General features: G+C 38.4%; 1 protein-coding gene across 1 annotated transcript; it reads left to right on the top strand.

Moving 5' to 3' along the window:
• Positions 1-503: 503 nt before the first annotated feature.
• Positions 504-4639, top strand: LOC126595418 (uncharacterized; the record flags this gene model as incomplete). The annotated part of the gene is made up of 2 exons (XM_050261722.1): positions 504-1043; positions 3950-4639. Coding segments are annotated over 2 exons (1230 nt in total), but the record flags the coding sequence as incomplete, so codon positions are not given.
• Between the last annotated feature and the right edge of the window lie 17675 nt (positions 4640-22314).

Raw genomic sequence — 22314 nt, 5'->3', positions numbered from 1 at the left:
AATCCCCGGTCTAGAACGATCCCTACTTACATACTTTACTACATTTGTCAAAAGAGGGTTTAATTTGTGTGCTTAATATATTTCGCATCAAATTTTTGGCGCCGTTGCCGGGGATTAGCAATTTTGCTAATCCCTTGGATTGTTTTTGTTTCTTTTATTTCACTTTGTTTCTGATTTCGTTAAAGTTTCTGACCTAATTTTGTTCCTTGTTTCTTAGGTACTAATGTATGACTAGAAGCTCTCAAACGATTCATGCGAACATCTTGGATTTTGACGACGACTTTGAGAGGAAGTTGAGAAGGGTTCGAAACCAGCAAGGACACCATCCACCCAATTCCGAATCTGACCTTGAAGAAAACGTACAAGAAGAGGAGGAGGAAGCCACGGCAGGGATATTTGAAGAAGTCCAAGGCATGGCGGTGGACAACCGTACACTCAAAGAGCTTTCCGCCTCGGGCTTGGATAATGCCGCACCCTTATGCATCCAATACCCCGCGGCTGCCCAAGGTAAGACAGACGAGTTTGAATTAAAGTCAAGTTTGCTTCATCATATTCCTAAATACCATGGCTTGTCCATGGAAGATCCTAACAAACATTTGAAAGAATTTGAAGTAGTTTGCTCTAGTATGACTCCCATCAATGTTGACGGAAGTATCTTGAAGATGAAGGCTTTTCCATTCTCTTTGATGGATAAAGCCAAGGATTGGTTATACGAGTTAGCTCCCGGCACTGTCACTTCTTGGGAGAGTATGAAGAGAGCATACTTGGAGAAGTTTTTTCCAACTTCTCGCATCATCCTCCTACGCAAAAAGATAAGCGGAATTCAGCAAGAAGAAGGTGAGTCTTTTCCTACATATTATGAACGATTTAAATCACTTGTTGCTTCTTGTCCACAGCATCAGATGAAGGAGGAGTTTCTTTTGCAATACTTCTACGAGGGTCTCCTACCTCTAGAACGTCAAATGCTTGATGCTTCGGCGGGGGGAGCATTGGTGGACAAAACACCCATGGCTGCCAAGGTCTTGATTGCTAATAGAGCGTTGAACGCTCAACAATACGAGGGTGTAGGCCAAAGAGGACCCCCACGGCACCAAGTACATGAGGTAAGTTCGACTTCCGATCTTCATTCACAATTGGCTAATCTTACTTCTCTTGTGTCTCAGATGGCTGAGGGCATGAAGATGCAAGGACCAACTGTATGTGGCGTATGTTCCATCCAAGGACATGTCTCTGAAAAATGTCCACAGTTGATTGAAAATGGTGGATGGGAAAGCGCCCATGCAATTGGGTTTTGATAGGAGCATATTTATGCGCCTTAGTTAGCTAGTTCTTATGCATCTTTGTTATGTTTTCTTCGTTAAAGTAGTCTTTTAAGCTACTTTCATGTGTTTTCAGGTTTAAAGGACATATTACATGAAATGATGCAATTTGGAGCTTTTGGAGCAAAAAGTGAGCTTGGAATGAAAAGGACATGCTTGGAACACAAGGTTGGGTTGAAATTGAAGAGTTCGAGATTTGAGGTTTCCTACTTGAAGTAGGAAAGCTAAGCCTAAAAGTTTCCATTTTGGGTTGATCTTTCCTAAATCGGAATTGGCAACCAAAGTTTCTAAAGTTGGAAGTTTCTATTTTTGGAGGTTTCCAATTTCAAGAGTTTCTATTCTCGGCTTTGGGCTTTTGGATGACCCATCTTTGCCTCTTGGACCTATGCCGCACCTAACCCTAACCCTAGCCCACTTAATCAGCCGCACCTAGGCCTTGTTCACATGAAAAAAATCTGATTACTTACCCTAAGCCCATGCCGCACCTAATGTTCTAGAAACCCTAGTTTTTGGTGGATTTCCTAACCCTAGCCGCACCTAAACCCTAGCCCATTTGTCTAATCTGATTTCTTTAGGGTTTGGCTGCCTATATATATATGTTTTACCTCCCTTGGCCGAATCACAACCCTCTCCATAATCCAGAAATTAATCCTTCACGCCAGAAACCATTCCCCATCTTCAACAGCACCTATCCTTCATCATTCACCATATTTTCTGACCCAAAACCACCCTAGCCGTCCCATACACCTATCCTACACACTTTTCCACCATTCTACACCATCCATAACCCCCAAAAACCATCACAAACCCCTGTGCCGCAACCAAGGAAGAGGAGGAAGGTTCTTAGATGTTCCTGCTGTGCAATTTAGATTGCTGGAATTTTTAGGTGTGATCTTTCTTATGTTTCAATGTTTCAATTCAATAAACTTTGTGTTGTGAGTATGAGGAACTAAACCCCCTTAGTTGGGGGGTAATTCGAAACCATGTACATGCTTGCAATTTGATTCGATTACATTCAGTTGTTATTTCATAAGTTGTGGATTCAATTCGTTCATCTATTTGATTGATACTTATTTATGTATGTTGATTGAGAGTGCACGCTTAGTTTTCATGCATGAATATGATGCTAGATTATGAGGGAGTTTCACCTAATAGTTACAATCTTATAATCACAAGTAGTGAAGATCGCTTGAAAACGATCGCGTTGAATGAATTCTTAGCATAAGTTTCATGCAATTTATAGTAACAAATGCTTCGTCAATGCTTATGTTTTTCATAGAACGTAATGATTCTTGCTTGTATCTCTATTATGCAATTCATGTAGGGAACTTGTAGGGAATGTTTTGGGTTGTCGTATGCAATCATCCAACTTAATAACTTGTGGAAAAACTGAGGGTTAATTAGTGCAATTCACGGTTAATCTGGGGCGTTGAGTATTTATAATTTATTGGAAGAACAACTGAAAATCGTTTTGTTTGCAAGTGTGACATGTGTGGAGAAGAACCTCCTAACTAGCCTTTTATCCATCTATTTCACCAAAATCGTTTTTACAATCTGTGCTAATTAAAGTTTCTGTTTTGTGTTAAATTTTCGTCCAAAACAAATCCCCCTCTCATTTGAAGTCTTAGATTAGTTAGAAAGTATTTTGATTTGTGTTTCTAAGTATTTTGATTCAAGTTTTCATCAAATTTCGTCCAAATTAGTGTAGGTGCTCAAAACTGCCCAGAAAGTGGTTTTTAGGCAGTTTTGAGCCTTCTAGTTGCTGTTTTGAGTTTTAGGTTTGTTTAAGCGTTTTAACCTTTAGTTTTGCATTCTTTGAGTCTAGTTTAGTGTTTTAAACTTTGTTTTTGAGTTTTTAAGTCAGTTTCCAAGTGTTTAGCAATCCCTCCTAATCCCCGGTCTAGAACGATCCCTACTTACATCTCTACTACAATTTGACAAAAGAGGGTTTAATTTGTGTGCTTAATATATTTCGCATCAGGTTTCAAGGTCAAAACCAACCAAGGAACGATCCATATTCAAACACATATAATCCCGGTTGGAGAGATCACCCAAATTTCAAGTGGAGGGATCCCCAGCAACCTCAGAACCAAGGAGGCTTTAGGCAACAACCCCCGGGGTTATTTCCCAAAACCTACGGCCCACCCCAAAATCAAGCCCAATCCGGCCCAAGTGCCTTAGGTACGTCTCTTGACAATGATGCGCTTCTTAAGATACTAACTAAGTTGTCTAATGGGCAGGAAGATCAAGCTAAGGCTATGCAAAACCAAGATAAAAGGGTGGATCAACTTGAGAAACAAATTGGGCAGATTGCCGAGTTTGTAGGTAAGTTTCGAGATCCCGGACAACTCCCTAGTTCCACTATTCCAAATCCAAAGGGAGGGTTCGAAAGTGCCAAAGCAATCACCCTAAGAAGTGGTAAGGAAGTTGGGGCAGGTCCTACATCAAAAACAGGTCATAATGAGGATGAACTCTTGCAATTGGAAGAGGAGGCATCAAGGCTGCCCACGGCAAAGGTGGTTCCACCTTTGCCACAAGCTCCTAGTATCCCAAATCTGCCCAATTCGTCCCACAAAGGTAAGAATGTGTCCAATTCAATTCATACTAATGTTTTCCCTTCAAATGTGCCTTTTCCTAGTAGGTTCATGCAAACGAAGAAAGAAGAGGCAAAAAAGGATATCCTTGAAACCTTTAGGAAAGTTCAAGTTAACATACCTTTATTAGATGCAATCAAACAAGTTCCGAGGTATGCTAAGTTCTTGAAGGAGTTGTGTACCACTAGGAAGAGGATGTCGACCAAGGAAGTGGTAAAGGTAGGTGAGAATGTGTCCGCCATCTTGCAACGTAAACTACCTCCCAAATGCAAAGATCCAGGTAGCTTTACCATTCCTTGTGTCATTGGGAATACTAGATTTGAATCGGCCATGCTTGATTTAGGTGCTTCTATAAATGTTATGCCATATTCCATTTATGCATCTATGAACTTAGGAGCGTTGAAAAATGATGGGGTAATAATACAATTGGCCGATAGATCTAACGCCTATCCAAAGGGAGTTTTGGAAGATGTTCTTGTGCAGGTTAATCATTTAGTTTTCCCGACGGATTTCTATGTCCTTGAAATGGATGAATCGGACCATGCTCCTTCGCTGCCCATTCTACTTGGAAGGCCATTCATGAAGACGGCCCGGACAAAGATTGACGTGTATAGTGGAACTTTGTCCATGGAATTCGATGGGGAAGTTGTTAATTTTAATCTTTCTGATTCCATTAAATACCCTAGTGAGGACCATTCATGTTTCTCTATTGATATAATTGACTCTTTGGCGCAGGGATATCTCGACGATTTGAATGACGATGCGCTTGAAAAAGTCATTACACGAGGCATGGAAATTACAACCAAGGGGGCAGATTCTAGTGTAACCCACGGCATACATGGACTAGGCCATGCCGTGCACCCTAATGAGGAAATAATTGAAGTTGTGGCTGCCCTTGAGTCCTCACCTAAGCTTGATGGTAAGTATACTACCCGTGAGTCCATTCCCATTTCGACTAACAAATTGCTTCCATCCATGATTCAGGCACCTATCCTTGAACTCAAGCCTTTGCCAAGCCATTTGAAGTACATTTTCTTGGGAGAAAATGAAACACTACCTGCCATTATTTCCTCCTCCCTCACGGCACAAGAGGAGGAGAAATTGCTTCGAGTTTTGAAGGAGTTCAAATCTGCCCTAGGTTGGACATTGGCCGATATTAAAGGTATAAGCCCTACAACTTGTATGCATCACATATTTCTTGAGGAGGGGGCCAAACCAACTAGAGAGGCTCAACGCCGTCTTAACCCTCCGATGATGGAAGTAGTGAAAAAGGAGATCATAAAGCTTCTAGATTGTGGGGTTATCTATCCAATCTCGGATAGTAAGTGGGTTTCGCCCGTTCAATGCGTGCCAAAGAAATCCGGAGTGACGGTGGTAGCTAATGCCGAGAATGAGCTTGTCCCTCAACGTATTCAAACCGGTTGGAGGGTGTGCATTGACTATAGGAAGCTAAACACCACCACGAGGAAGGACCACTTCCCATTGCCGTTCATTGACCAAATGCTTGAGAGGTTAGCGGGATATGCTTTTTATTGTTTCCTTGATGGTTATTCTGGTTATAATCAAATTGTCATTTCACCCGAGGACCAAGAAAAAACCACTTTTACATACCCGTTTGGTACCTTTGCATATCGTCGCATGCCTTTTGGTTTATGTAATGCACCTGCTACATTTCAAAGACGCATGATGAGCATATTTTCTGATTACGTAGAAAAGATAATTGAAGTGTTTATGGATGATTTTAGCGTATTTTAGTGTGTTTTGACATAAAAATCCGAAAATCTCATAAAAATTTGAAAAATTGTTTTGAAAAACCCAAAAAGAGTTGTTTTTGTGTGTTTGTTTGTGTCTTAGGGTACCTTCCAACACAATGATGAGGATTTGGTTTTTAATTGCATGACTGTTAAAGAAAGTTACAAACATGGATGGAAGTTTGATATACTCTTTGGTTTATGCTTGGTTGTAGTTAACGTTTACGAATTCACATGTAATCATAAAGGAAAAAATAAGTTTTTGTAACATGCTTGAAGGAAGGAACTCAAACTAACGCTACAACCCTGAGAGACTTGAGCCTAAACTTTATTTGGAGAGTTATTAATCTGTGATTTATTGTTTTCTAAAAGTCGTTGCAAGATCTCATTATTCTTTGCTTGGTTGCTACTTAGAATGCGTTTTATCATTTTAGTTCCAAATACTAGAACTCATACCAGTTTCATTCAAAACTTAAAATTGAATGCATAACATATAACAAGATGAAGTTGTTAGTAGTTACCACCAGAGCCAAAAAGTCTTCATTCCATGCATTTGTTTTTGTAGGTTTAACCCCTTTGAGCCTTAATTAGCCTATTTTCTTTGTTAGCCACATTATCCCTACCTAGCCTAGAATAGGACTATCCACACCCTTGTTCTTAAAGTATAGTGGATAAAAACTTAGAGGGAATTCCTTTTGATCAACATTGTTCCAGAAAACAAGTGTGGGGGAAGAAATGAGGCACAGGTAGAAAAGAAAAAGAAAAAAAATAGTGGAAAATAGAAAGGAAAAAGAAAAGTTGTGAAAAGAATAAAGAAGAGCTGAAAAATATGTGAAAAAGAGCTCTAAAGTGTTGGTTGTTGAAGAAAGGGTCCAAAAAGCTTGAATTTGACCCTAAGTGTTGCATGAATCTTCCCTTGTGTTTAAAAGTTGATTTCTGAATTCAAAAGTGAATTCTAGGTGTCAATTTCATTACTTTGGTCACTATTGCTTTAAGAACGTTTGTTTTCCTTACCTTTCTTTGTTAGCCAATACCCTTAGCCCCATTACAACCCTTAGACTTTAATCTTGGTTGTTGTGTATTTCAATATGTGGAGTTTGGGATTGGTATGAGCATATGGTATCCCTGGTTCTCGTGTTTAAGTAGTAGCATTCCGTTCGTGAGATCATATATATATACATGAATTAATAATTCCAGAAAGTGCTTTCTTCGCTTATAACATATGTGAGTGTTAGTCTACATATTTACATCAATCTTCTCACGTATACCTAGTATAGGGAGTGTAGTCAGAAATTCTGTGTGAAAATAGAGTGTATATCTGGTGAGGAATTGAGGGAATTCTCTAAGGCATGTTACTACATTCAAAATGTTGTTTTATGTGATTAAATGCGAACTAGTAAGTGGTGACTGTGATTAAGTATGCGCTTGAGGGTAGGGATAACTAAAATCTATGTGAGTAGTGATTTTTAATGTGTCATGTTTCATTGGAAATCCCTGAGGCAAATGTTGGAAGGTTTAGGTTATGTTTTGTTTGTTTTGTTTCGTCACCACCCTTCACACCATTCAGAAACACCTTGCCGCAACCCTAATCACCATTCTACATCACGAAACACCATCCTCCATCCATATACATCTCTGCCGCACCTTTTGGAGAAGAAGGAGAGCCTTGTCGTGCATTCCATTGATGAAGGAGGGCCTTGTGCGCAAGCCATCTGCATCCTTGGGAGTTTTAAAAGTTCTTTCTTCCCTCGTTTCAGTTTCGATGTTTATTTTAATTTGCTTTTCAATTGCTATGAGGATGTGGAACTAAACTCTTATTAGTTAGTGGTGAATTTGAAGGCATGGATATATGTTAATATGAATTGATTCCTTTCAGTTATTGTTTCGTAAAATATGAATGCGATTTACTTATCTATTTGATTGATAACTTATTCTTGTGTGTTGATTAAGGAGGCCTACTTAGTTTGCATGCTTGAATCTGATGCTAAATTATAAGGGACTTTCACCTAATCGTTAGAAACTTATAATTACAAGTAGTGGAGATTGTTAGTCACAATCGTGTTAAGTAGATTCTTGGCAAAAGTATCATGCAGTTCATAGTTATAATTGCCTTGTCAATGCTTATGATTTCCATGGAGTTTAATGATCTTTGAATGTATCTCTATCATGCAGTTCATATAGGGAACTTGAGAAGAATAATTTGGGTTTTTGCATGCATTCATCCAATTCAATGAATTTAGGGAAATCTGAGAGTTAATTTGTGCATTCACGATTAATTTGGGGCATTGTCGTTCATGGTTTAAAGAAACAATACTGGAAATCGATTTATGTTGCATATGTTCATGTGTGGAGAAGGATCCTCTAACTAGCTTTTCACCCTTGAATTCATCTCAATTTCGTTTTAGTTTACTTTGATTTGCAATTTGTTTAGTTTTAATTCAATTTCGTCAGAAATCAAACCCCCTTTTCTGTTTTATGTTATTAGGTCAGAATCTGTCCTAATTAGGTTCTTTAGAGTGTTTTGAGTCAATATAGGTTAGAATCTGTCCATAAACATTGTTTGGGTCTTAGTTTAGTCTTAAATTCGTCCAATTTCATCTCTAGAATCTGTTTTGAGTCTAATTGTTAGTATTGTGCTGTTTTGAGTCTTTTAAGTGTTTTCTGAGTTAGTTAAGTTACAATCTGTTTTCTTTTAATCTTTTGAGTCAAAGTAAGTTTTAATTTCGTCCAAATCACTTGTTAGGTTTAGAATTGAGTCAATTTCACTTAGTTTTGCAGATTTGAGTGTCTTAGGTCAGTTTAGAGTCTATAGAGTCTATTCTTGTGTTTTTAAGTCTAGTTTAGTGTTTTAGAGTTTAATTTCAGTAGATTAGCAGCCCTAGTTAATCCCCGGTTTAGAACGATCCCTACTTACATCTTTGCTACAATTGTCATCAATAAGGTTTAATTTGTGTGTCAAGTAATTTTCACATCATCCACACATGAAATATATGCAACGTAAATCAATTTCCAGTTATCAATTCAATAAGTTATGAACCTCAACACTCCAAGTTAATTAGGTCCGCTTAAATTAACCTTCAGATTTCCCTAGGATCATTGAATTGGATGAATATGCATCGCAAACAAATTATTCCTAACAAGTTCTTTATATGAACAGCATGATAAAGACACAAGTTAGAATCATTACGTTCTTTGGAAATCATAAGCATCGACAAGGCATTCGTAACTATGAAAAGCATGATACTCTTGCCAGGAATCTACTTAACACGATCGTGACTAGCGACCTTCACTACTTACGAATATAAATTCATAACGATTAGGTGAAACAAATTTATATCCTAGCATCAAATTCAAGCATGCAAATTAAGCGTGCACTCTCAATCAACATACAAGAATAAGTTCTAAATCAAATGGTTAAGCAAATTGTATTCACGACTTATGTAACAATAACTGGAAGTAATCAACTCATTTCACATATATAATCATGGTTTTGAATACACCCTTAGCCAAAAACGAAATTAGCCAATCATACTTAAAGCAAAACAAAGATTACATGAATTAGACATTAAAATCCAAAGAAAGAAAACACCTAGAATGCTCCAACTTGGCAGCAAGTGCATCCAAGATTCCTCCTTTCCCTTGCTTGCGGCAGATTGGGTTATGGACAGGTTTTGGGTAGTTTTATGGTGTAGAATGGATGGGGAATGGTATGGAAAGGTTTAGGGTGAGTGTGGAGGAGTGTTTGATGGTTGGAGGGTGGTAGAGAACTCGGCAAAGATGGTGGAATAAGGTGGAGTGGCTGTTATGTTTTCTGGGCACTAGAATGGTGTTTTTGGGGTGTTTTGCTGCCTAGGGTGAGTATGGACGAATTTTCTGCATGAATGATGAATATGGGAGGTTCAACCCTTTGCCAAGGGTTGTAAACATGTATATATAGGCCCCAAAAACCCTAGAGAATCAGATTAGGCAGTGGGGAAAATGCACAGCAAGGAGGGTGAATTTATGGTGTGCAATGGTCCAAGGATGAAAATGGAGCAATGATGCAAAGTATGGAGGGTAAAATGGAGTGGTATTTCAGCTAGGGAGCATGAATGATTGTGTTCATTGCATGGAAATGAAAAGGGGAGGTGAAATGTTTCAGAAATTAGTTAAAGGTGCAGCAACATGTGTTGCACAAGGCATTGGATCCCAAATGTGGATGATGGAGCATCAATTGGTGCATGGAATGGTTGTGAAATCTGATGGGTGAAGGGAACAAGAGGTATGCAGCAATTGAGTGTGATAATTGAGTGTATTGAGGCATGAAATCAGAAATATTTTAGGGGACAAGGATGATTAAGCATGCATGGGAATCCAAAGGGAATGCTATGTGGATTGCATGGCAAGGATGTGTATTCTTTTGTGGCTGAGTTCATGATCCTTTGTACACTAATTCTTCACACTCTTAGCCTCTTTAAGTCTTCAATTTCGTCCAAACCTTGGCTCCAAATATGTGACATGCATTCCAAGCTCCATTTTGCTCCAAAATGCTTCAAAATGCATCTTCTTGCCTACTTTGTCCTTAAAATCTGAAAACACACGAAAATGACTTTAAACATTAAAATAACTAAGGAAACACGACATAAATGCACAAGAACAAGCCAAGTAAGTCGCATAAAAATTTGATGCGAAATAGATAAGCACACAAATTAAACCCTCTTTTTGTCAAATTGTAGCAAAGATGTAAGTAGGGATCGTTCTAAACCGGGGATTAGGAGGGATTGCTAAACACTTGGAAACTGACTTAAAACTCAAAAACAAAGTTTAAAACACTAAACTAGACTCAAAGAATGCAAAAGTAAAGGTTAAAACACTTAAACAAACCTAAAACTCAAAACAGCAACTAGAAGGCTCAAAACTGCCTAAAAACCACTTTCTGGGCAGTTTTGAGCACCTACACTAATTTGGACGAAATTTGATGAAAACTTGAATCAAAATACTTAGAAACACAAATCAAAACACTTTCTAACTAATCTAAGACTTCAAATTAAAGGGGGATTTGTTTTGGACGAAAATTTAACACAAAACAGAAACTTTAACTAACACAGATTGTAAAAACGATTTTGGTGAAATAGATGGTTAAAAGGCTAGTTAGGAGGTTCTTCTCCACACATGTCACACTTGCAAACAAAACAATTTCCAGTTGTTCTTCCAATAAATTATAAATACTCAATGCCCCAAATTAACCGTGAATTGCACTAATTAACCCTCAGTTTTTCCGTAAGTTATCAAGTTGGATGATTGCATACGACAACCCAAAACATTCCCTACAAGTTCCCTACATGAATTGCATAATAGAGATACAAGCACGAATCATTAAGTTCTATGAAAAACATAAGCATTGACGAAGCATTCGTTACTATGAATTGCATGAAACTTATGCTAAGAATTCATTCAACGCGATCGTTTTCAAGCGACCTTCACTACTTGTGATTATAAGATTGTAACTATTAGGTGAAACTCCCTCATAATCTAGCATCATATTCATGCATGAAAACTAAGCGTGCACTCTCAATCAACATACACAAATAAGTCATCAATCAAATAGATGAACGAATTGAATCCACAACTTATGAAATAACAACTGAATGTAATCAAATCATATTGCAAGCATATACATGGTTTCGAATTACCCCCCAACTAAGGGGGTTTAGTTCCTCATACTCACAACACAAAATTTATTGAATTGAAACATCGAAGACATAAGAAAGATTACACCTAAAACGCCCAACAATTCCACTTTGAATTTCTGACTTCAAGCTCCTCTTTCTTCTTCTCCTTGCTGCGGCAGAGAGGGTTTAGGGTGATTTTGGATGTGATTTTGGTGTAGGAATGGAGTTAGGGTGATATGGTGGTGCGGCAAAGGGTATGGATGGTGTATGGAGGTGTATAATGGTGGCTAGAGGTGTGGACTGTTTGCGGCAAGGAGTGGGGAGTGGCTGGTTTGTATGGAGGAGTGGCGGCTAGGGGTTCTAAGGGTGATGATGGCTGCAGCAAGGTGGGGAAATAAGGTTGGATGAATTTCTGAATTGTGTAGAGGGTGGATCTTCGGCCAAAGGATGTAAAACACATATATATAGGCACCTAAACCCTAAAGAAATCAGATTAGACAATGGGCTAGGGTTTAGGTGCGGCTAGGGTTGGAAATCCACCAGAAAATAGGGTTTCTAGAACATTAGGTGCGGCATGGGCTTAGGGTAGATAATCAGATTTTTGCATGTGAACAAGGCCTAGGTGCGGCTGATTAAGTGGCTAGGGTTAGGGTTTAGGTGCGACATAGGTCCAAGAAGTAAGGATGGGTCATCCAAAAGCCCAAAGCCGAGAATAGAAACTCACGAATTTGGAAACCTCCAAGAATAGAAACTTCCAACTTTAGAAACTTTGGTTGCCAATTCCGATTTAGGAAAGATCAACCCAAAATGGAAACTTTTAGGCTTAGCTTTCCTACTTCAAGTAGGAAACCTCAAATCTTCAACTCTTCAATTTCATCCCAACCTTGTGTTCCAAGCATGTCCTTTTCAATCCAAGCTCATATTTTGCTCCAAAAGCTCCAACTTGCATCATTTCATGTAGTATGTCCTTTAAACCTGAAAACACATGAAAGTAGCTTAAAAGACTACTTTAACGAAGAAAACATAACAAAGATGCATAAGAACTAGCTAACTAAGGCGCATAAATATGCTCCTATCAATATGCTCCTATCATTTCCTCTTGTTGAATTCCACTTATCCTTTTTCGTAGGAGGATGACTCGAGAAGTTGGGAAAAACTTCTCCAAGAAGGCCCGTTTCATGCTCTCCCAAGATGTGACTGTTCCGGGAGCCAATTCATATAACCAATCTTTCGCATTTTCCAAGAGAGAAAAGGGAAAGGCCTTCATCTTTAATATGCTCCCATCGACGTTGATTGGAGTCATGCTTGAACACACCACCTCGAACTCTTTCAAGTGCTTGTTAGGATCCTCCATGGACAACCCATGGTACTTCGGAATGTGGTGTAGCAAACTTGACTTCAACTCGAATTCCTCGGTCTTTCCTTGGGCAGCTGCGGGATATTGAATACATAGAGGTGCGGCATTATCCAATCCCGAAGCCGAAAGCTCCTTGATTGTACGATTGTCTTGTGCCATGGCTTCCTCCACTTCACCCACTCTTGCCGTGGGTTCCTCTTCCTCAAACTCAACTTCGGCTTCTGAGTTTGAACTTGATTCACTAGGTTCTGGATTCTTCCTTTTTCATCTCAACTCTCGCTCAAAATTGTCGTCAAAGTCCAAGATGTGTTCACGAATCGGATGAGTACTCCGAGTCATAAACTAGTACCTAAATCAAGAAACAAAAACAAAGTCAGAATCTGGAATTAATTAAACAAACTAAAATAAAACAATCCAAGGGATTAGCAACTTTGCTAATCCCCGGCAACGGCGCCAAAATTTGATGTGAAAATTAAGTTGACACACAAATTAAACCCTATTGATGACAATTGTAGTAATGATGCAAGTAGGGATCGTTCTAGACCGAGGATTAACTAGGGATGCTAATCAACACAAATAAGACTCAAAACTAACTCAAAACACTCAAAACAGCAAATAACAACCAAAAAGACTCAATTCAAGACCTAACATGTGATTTGGACGAAAATAGAACTTCAAAGACTCAAAAGACTTAAAAGAAACAAGTTTTGACTCTAAAAACAAGACTTAAAAGTAAGGGGGTTGGTTTTGACGAAATTGGACTTTAAAACATAAACTTTGAAAACAAACTTAACAAAAACGATTTTGGATGAAAAAGAATGGTGAAAGGCTATTTAGAGGGTTCCTTCTCCACACATGAAACATAGACATACGACTCGATTTCCAGTTACTCTTCCAACAAACCATGAATGACAATGTCCCAAATTAACTAGATTGCACCAATTAATTCTCAGATTTCCCTAGATTCATTGAATTGAATGGAATACGCATTACAACCAAATTATTCTTATCAAGGACCCTAACTATGGAATACGCATGATAGAGACACATATCAAAGATCATTAAGTTCAATGGAAATCATAAACATTGACGAGGCATTCATAACTATGGAATACGCATGTTACTCTTGCCAAGGATTTACTTAACACAATCGTGACTAGCGACTTTTACTACTCATGAATATAAGTTAATAACAATTAGGTGAAATTCCCTTATACTCTAGCGTCAAATTCATGCATGCGAACTAAGTATGCATCCTTCAATCAACATACATAAACATGGTATCAATCAAATAGATAAGTAAACCACATTCACGATTCATGAAATCATAACTGGAGGAAATCAAGTCATATAAAACATATGATCATGGCTTTGAATTCCCCTCTAACTATAAAGAAATTAGTTCCTCATGTTCGCAAATAAACAAAGATAAATAAATCTAAACATTGACATAAAGATAGAAAACACCTAGAAACGCTCCAACAATCCAAGCTCCTTGAATGGCATGCATGGCACCAAGAGTCTCCTTCCTTCTCATTTGCAAGCTCACGGCACAAGAGGGATGATTGGGTGAATGATGTAGTGAAAATATGGTAGAGGGTGGTGTTCAATTGGTGCGGCAAAGGGTTGTATTTATAGGCTGAAAATCACAGCCCCTAGGTAGCAAAGGAAAAGGATTTAAAGGCCTAAGTTGCATAGGAAAATAAAACACAATCCTTGAAGGAAAACAAATCAGAAATCCAAAGGGAATGGGAGGATAAGGTGCGGCACTTATCTAGGAAGGGATAAGGGCTTCTAGAAACCAAAATCCCAAGGGATTTGGGTAAAAACTCATGGCACAAAAGTGGAGGGAAAGTGGCTGACTTGCAATGCAAGGCAAAGGTTTTCTAGAAAGGTCCTATGCGCCATTTTTGTAGGAAAGGATTAGGTTTTCTAGAAATCTGATTTTAAGCATCCTAATATAGCTAGGAATCCTCCCAAGTAGCTGAAATATAGGTGGATTAGGATTAGGATAAGATAGGATAGGATTGGATAGGATAGGGTTTGGATAATGTTTTGGATAAGGTGTCTTCACTTGAGCTGATTCTTTGGCTTTAACTTCCCTTCTTCAAGTAGGAAACCGTGTTTGAGTAGGAAACTTCAATCTTCTAGGAATCCAACTTCAACTAGTAAATCCATCTTCAATTAAGCACTTTCCCACTTCAATTATGAAACTTTGCATCTTCAAGTCTTCAACTTTGAAACACATTCCTAGCTCTTCAATCCTTCAAATTCGTCCATTCTTTGTGCTCCACATGCATGAGCTCCATTCTAGCTAATTTTTGCTCCAAAATGCTCCAAATTGCATCTTTTTGCTTACTTTGTCCTTAAAACCTGAAAACACATGAAAATAGCTTAAAAGACTAACTTAACTAAGAAAACACAACATAAATGCATAAGAACTGGCTAACTAAGGCGCATAAATATGCTCCTATCAGGATCCGAACAAACATTTGAAAGAATTTGAAGTGGTGTGCTCAAGTATGACTTCGGTTAACGTTGATGGAAGTATTTTAAAGATGAAGGCTTTTCCATTCTCTTTAATGGACAAGGCCAAGGATTGGTTATACGAGTTGGCTCCCGGAACAGTTACGTCTTGGGAGAGTATGAAGAGGGCGTTTCTGGAGAAGTTTTTCCCGACTTCTCGCATCATTCTTCTTCGTAAAAAAATAAGTGGAATTTAACAAGATGAAGGTGAGTCTTTTCCTACATATTATGAACGATTTAAATCACTTGTTGCTTCTTGTCCACAGCATCAGATGAAGGAGGAGTTGCTTTTGCAATACTTCTACGAAGGGCTCCTACCACTAGAACGTCAAATGCTCGATGCCTCGGCGGGTGGAGCATTGGTGGACAAAACGCCCATGGCTGCAAAAATCTTGATTGCTAATCGAGCGTTGAACGCTCAACAATACGAGGGCGTAGGCCAAAGAGGACCCCCACGGCAACAAGTTCATGAGGTAAGTTCCACATCCAATATTCAATCTCAGTTAGCTAATCTTACTTCTATTGTTTCACAGTTGGCCGAGGGAATGAAGATTCAAGGACCCATGGTGTGTGGTGTATGTTCTATCCAAGGACATTCTTCCGAAAAGTGTCCTCAACTCATCGAGAATGGTGGATGGGAGAGCGCTAATGCCATTGGGTTTCAAAGCCAAAATCAGCCAAGACATGATCCATACTCCAACACGTATAATCCGGGGTGGAGAGACCATCCAAACTTCAAATGGAGAGAGCCACAACAATCCCAACCACAAGGAGACTTTAGGCAACAACCCCCGGGCTTCTACACCAAACCATACGCATCCCCTCAAATCCAACCACAATCTGCCCCAAATACTTCAAATAATGCTTTGGATAATGATACACTTGTTAAGTTACTAACCACTTTGACTCAGGGGCAAGAAAATCAAAACAAAAGGGTGGACCAACTAGAGAAACAAATGGGGCGGATTGCTGAAGTTGTTGGGCAGATTAGAGACCAAGGAAGGCTTCCTAGTTCTACCATTCCAAATCCAAAAGGAGGGTTTGAATCAGCCAAAGCAATCACCCTAAGAAGTGGTAAGGAGGTTGGAGCAGGTTCTTCATCAAAAACAGGTCACAAAGAGGATGAAATGTTGCAAATGGAAGAGGAGGAATCAAATCAACCCACGGCAAAGGTGGAAGTACCTTTGCCGCAAGTGTCCATGGCCCCTAAACCTTCAAATCTGTCCAATAAGGGTAAGAATGTGTTAAATTCAATTCCTACTAATGTTTTTCCTTCGAATGTCCCCTTTCCTAGCAGATTTTTGCAATCCAAGAATGAAGAGGAGGAAAAAGATGTTCTAGAGACGTTTAGAAAGGTGCATGTCAACATTCCCCTCCTTGATGCCATAAAGCAAATCCCGAAGTATGCCAAGTGTTTAAAGAAGCTTTGTACAACAAAGAAACGTGCCCGGGAGAAAGAAGTGGTACATGTAAGCAAGAATGTCTCCGCAATGTTGCAAAGAAAGCTGCCACCAAAATGTAAAGATCCGGGTAGTTTCACAATTCCATGTGTCATTGGTAATACCCGTTTCAAATCTGCCATGCTAGATTTAGGAGCATCTATAAATGTTATGCCATATTCTGTTTATGCATCTATGAATCTAGGAGCACTTAAACATGATGGTGTAATCATACAATTGGCCGATAGATCTAATGCTTATCCGAAGGGAGTTTTGGAAGATGTTTTAGTGTAGGTTGATCATTTAATCTTCCCGGCAGATTTCTATGTCCTCGAAATGGATGAATCAGACCATGCCCCTTCATTGCCCATCCTCCTTGGAAGGCCATTCATGAAAACGGCTCAAACGAAAATTGATGTGGCCAAAGGATTTGTAACTATGGCATTTGGGGGTGACATGATTAGTTTTAAAATTTCTGAATCCATTGAGACTCCTAATGTTGTTCATTCTTGTTGTGCCATTGATAAATTTGAAAAGATAGGACCGGACCATTCAGCACCGAGCACAAAGGATGCATCAAGAACTATGCAAGACGTGGGAATTGGAGTGGAGTACAAGGACCAAACGGCCACTGCCCTCAAAGTGCTCAAATTGGCCGAAAGCACCATGGGGAAGAATGTTCACATTGCTGCCACTTCATCACAACACAAAGGTAAGCCACCTAATCCAAATCCAATTCCCATTAAAGTTGATAGGTGGTTCCCTTCTTTGGTGCAGATACCCAAGCAAATCCCCGATGGTGGGCGCATGAACGTGAACCTTAGGCAACACAACGCACCCATCAACAAACATCACTATCCATTTCCGTTCAAGGATGCAATGTATGCGAACTTTGTTGAGCATGACGTGGAGGAGATCCCACTGCATGCCGTGGGCTCCAATGAGAGCTGAATGAGCTCTTCGTCCAGCTGCAAGACGTTAAAGAAAGCGCTACTTGGGAGGCAACCCATGCATTCGACAAAGGAAGACCTAGAGAGCACTCCAATTCCAGATTTGCGTTCCTAAAACCCTTCTCTTTGTTGTTGTTTATAATCTGCCAGTTTATTTGTTTACTTGCTGTTTGTGTGTTTAATTTTATTTGGTGTGATTTTATGCTTGAAACATTGAGGACAATGTTTGATTTAAGTGTGGGGAGGTAACTAAGTGTTTTTTTTTATTCAAATTCGTGGGATTGTACCACCCATTACTTAGAGACTTGTTCTTTGCTGTTTTTAAGTGTTTTTGAGCAGTTTTGGTGTGTGTTAACATAAAACTCCGAAAATCACATAAAAATTTGAAAAAAGTGTTTTGAAAAACCTAAAAAGGAGTGTTTTGAGTCGTTTTTATGTGTTTGTGTCTTAGGGTACCTTCCAACACAATGATGAGGATTCGGTTTGTAATTGCATGGCTGTTAAAGAAAGTTATTAACATGATGAAAGTTTGAATTACTCTTTGCTTATGCTTGGTTGTGGTTATAGCTTAGGAATTCACATGCAATCATAAAGAAAAAATTAGTTTTTGTAACATGCTTGAAGGAAGGAACTCAAACAAACGCTACAACCTTGTGAGACTTGAGCCTAAATGTTTATTTGGAGAGTTAAAATCTGTGCATTATTGTTTTCTAAGTCGTTGCATGATCCCATCATTCTTTGCTTGGTTACTACTTAGAAGGCGTTTCATCATTTAGTTCCACATGCTAGAACTCATGCCCATTTCATTCAAAGAATGTTATTGATTTGCATAACACATATTCAAGATGAAGTTGTGTAGTTACCACCACCTTAGCCAAAATGTCGTGTACCCTACTTCATTTTTATGTTTAAGTTAACCCCATTGAGCCTTGTTAGCCTTCATTCTTTGTTAACCCACATTAACCTCACCTAGCCTAGATTAGGACAATCCTTACCCTTGTTCTTGAAGCATAGTAAAGCATGATTCAAATTGAATTCCTTTTGATTTATATATGGCAGAAAACAAGTGTGGGGGAAAGGTTTCAATTTGGGTATTTTGGGTGCCATAGAACACGGCAAGAAAAGAAAAGAAGAAAAAAATGAAATTCGTGGAAAAAGAAAAGAAAAAGAAAAGTGTGTGAAAAGAATGAAAAAGAGTTGAAAAGATGTGAAAAAAGAGTTCTAAAGTATTGTTTGTTGAAGAAAGGGTCCAAAACTTTGAATTCAGTCCTAAATTTTGCTTGAATCTTCCCTTTGTGTTTAAAAGTTGATTTCTGCAATCTAAGTGAATTCTAAGTTTCAATTTCATTACTTTGCTTGCTATTGCTTTAAGAACGTTTGTTATCCCTATCCTTCATTTGTTAGCCAACACCCCAAGCCCCGTTACAACCCTTGACTTCAATCTTGAGTGTTATGTGTTTCAATTTGTGGAGTTTGAATTTGGTATGAGCATATGGTGTCACTGGTTCTCGCATCTAAGTAGTAGCATTCCATTCATGAGATCATATCTTAACATGCTTATTAACTCCAAAAATTGCGTTCTTTGTTATACATATATGTGAGCAGTCGTTTCCATATCTACATCAATCTTCTCACATATAACTAGTATAGGGTGTGTAGTTAGAAAATCTGAGTGAAAATTGAGTGCATATCTTGTAAGGAATTGAGTAAATTCTCTAAGGCATGTTACTACATCAAAAACATTGTTTTAATTGGTTAATTGTGAACAAGTAAGTGGTGACTATGATTAAGTATGTGCTTAAGTGTAAAGATGACTAAAATCTGTGGGGAATAACGATTTTTAACATGTCATGTGCATTGGAAATCCCTGAGGCAAATGTTGGAAGGTTTAGGTTGTGTTTTATTTGTTTTGTTTTGTTTTATTTCTTTGTTTTGCTCGAGGACTAGCAAAAGCTAAGTGTGGGGGAATTTGATAGGAGCATATTTATGCTACTTAATTGGCTTGTTCTCGTGCATTTATGTTATGTTTCGTTAGCTATTTTAGTGTTTAAAGTTACTTTTGTGTGTTTTCAGATTCTAAAGGCAAAGTATGCATTTTGGAGCCTTTTGGAGCAAAATGGAGCTTGGAATGATTATCACATGCTTGGAGCAAAAGGAATGGATGAATTAAAGACTTGAAGAAATTAGGATTCCTAATCAATCAAGGATTCCTAATCGAAGAAGGATTCCTAATCGACGAAGGATTCCTAATTGAAGATGGATTCCTAGAAGAACAAGGATTCCTACTCCAAGAAGGATTCCTACTTGAAATAGGAAAGTTAAGCCAAGGTTTCCTACTTTGGTTTGACCTTTCCTAAATGTTCCTAAGATTTATCAACTTTGAAGGCATCCTAAGCATTCTAGGACATCAAATACACCTCTCTTGCACATTGTAAAACCTTGCCGCACCTTTCCCAATTTTCCCTTTCCTTGCCTTGCAAGGGATCCCTTTTTCCATTAGTTTTAGGACACTTAGACCTTTCCTAAAGCCTTGCCGCACCTTGTGAAGGTTCCTTGCCCTTTCCTCTTCCTTGCCGTGCAAGGGAGAGGGTTCTTTCCTGATTTTATGCATTAAAACACATTCCTAATGTGTTTCAAGGTGTTGCCGCATATCCCTTGACTTTCCCTTAAGTTTCTGATTTAATTTCCTATTTCTAGAAGCTTTTGACTTAATTTCTGTTTACCAAAATAGTCTAGGGTTTTTAATTTCCTAATCCTTTTAAATAAACTCATCCTGGTGCAGCCAAAAACATCCCCATTCATCCAGAAACTGACCATTCACGCCAGAAACTGAACTCCATCTTCAACAGCCCCATTCCTTCACCATTCACCATATTTTCTGACCCAAAACCACCCTAGCCGCACCACCCATCAACCCTAAACACTTCCATACGTCCTCCATCCATTCTACATCATTCAATAACCCAAGAAACCACCAACATCCAATCTGCTGCAAGCAAGGAAAGGGGACAGATTCACTCAATTGTTTGGCTCTTCATTCTGAGTTGTTGAACAATTTTAGGTGTATTCTATCTTATATTTCAATGTCTAATTCATGTAATCTTTGTTTTGCTTTGAGTATGATTGGCTAAATTCGTTTTGGCTAAGGGTGTATTCAAAACCATGATTATATATGTGAAATAAGTTGATTACTTTCAGTTATCGTTGCATAAGTCGTGAATACAATTTGCTTAACCGTTTGATTTAGAACTTATTCTTGTATGTTGATTGAGAGTGCACGCTTAATTTGCATGCTTGAATTTGGTGCTAGGATATAAGTTTGTTTCACCTAATCGTTATGAATTTATATTCGCAAGTAGTGAAGGTCGCTAGTCACGATCGTGTTAAGTAGATTCCTGGCAAGAGTATCATGCTTTCATTGTTACAAATGCCTTGTCGATGCTTATGATTTCCAAAGAACGTAATGATTCTAACTTGTGTCTTTATCATGCTGTTCATATAGAGAACTTGTTAGGAATAATTTGTTTGCGATGCATATTCATCCAATTCAATGATTCTAGGGAAATCTGAAGGTTAATTTAAGCGGACCTAATTAACATGGAGTGTCGAGGTTCACAACTTATTAAATTGATAACTGGAAATTAATTTACGTTGCATATATTTCATGTGTGGAGAGGAACCCCTTAGCTATTCCATCATCCATTGATTCATCACAATTTTGTCTTACAATCTGTTTTCTTTTTCAATCTGCCCATTTAATTATTTTCGTCCAAAATCAATCCCACCTTATTCCTTTAAGTCATATTACTTAGAACTTGTCTTAGAACATGTTTTTAGGTGTTTTAGGTCATTAGGAAACGAAAATTCGTCCAAGTTGTGTTAGAGTCCCAAAACTGCCCAGAAAGTGGTTTTAAGGCAGTTTTGAGTGTTTGTTTGCTGTTTTGAGTCTTTTGGTTTGTTTTAGTGTTTTAGATTTTAGTTTTGCATTCTTTGAGTCTAGTTTAGTATTTTAAACTTTGTTTTACAGATTTGAGTCAGTTTAGAGTGTTTTAGCAATCCCTCCTAATCCCCGGTTTAAGAACGATCCCTACTTATCCATACTACAATTGTCAACAAGAGGGTTAATTTGTGTGTTTAGTTATTTTACGCATCAAGGCCCTTCATGAAAACAGCACGCACCAAGATAGATGTGTTCAAGGGGACGTTAACAATGGAATTTGATGGGGAGATTATTGATTTTAACATTTCTGAAGCTATTAAATTTCCCAAAGATGATCATTCTTGTTTTTCTATTGATGTATTTGATGAATTGGCGCAAGATTATCTTGACTTGTTGGAAGAAGATCCCCTTGAAAGAACAACTGCACAAGGAATTGGATTGAAGCCCAATCTGGCCGTACCTTGATGCGTAAAATAAGTTAACACACAAATTAAACCCTCTTTTTGACAATTGTAGTAAAGTATGTAAGTAGGGTATCGTTCTAGGCCGGGGATTAGGAGGGATTGCTAATCTATTCTAAATTAATTTAAAAATATTAAACAAGACTCAAGGACACAAAACTAGGCTAAAAACTCTAATAACTCGAAACACACTTAGAATGACTCAAAATAATGAAAACAATCAATTGAGACACTAGGAACTGAAATGGACGGAAATTGAATTAAAAGACTAACAACAATGAAAACTAACTAAATAATATAATTTAATAATGGGGGGTTTGGTTTTG

Source organism: Malus sylvestris, chromosome 13 (genome assembly GCF_916048215.2).
Source record: "Malus sylvestris chromosome 13, drMalSylv7.2, whole genome shotgun sequence".
Taxonomy (NCBI): Eukaryota; Viridiplantae; Streptophyta; class Magnoliopsida; order Rosales; family Rosaceae; genus Malus; species Malus sylvestris.
This window is presented reverse-complemented; position numbering and strand designations above follow the sequence as displayed.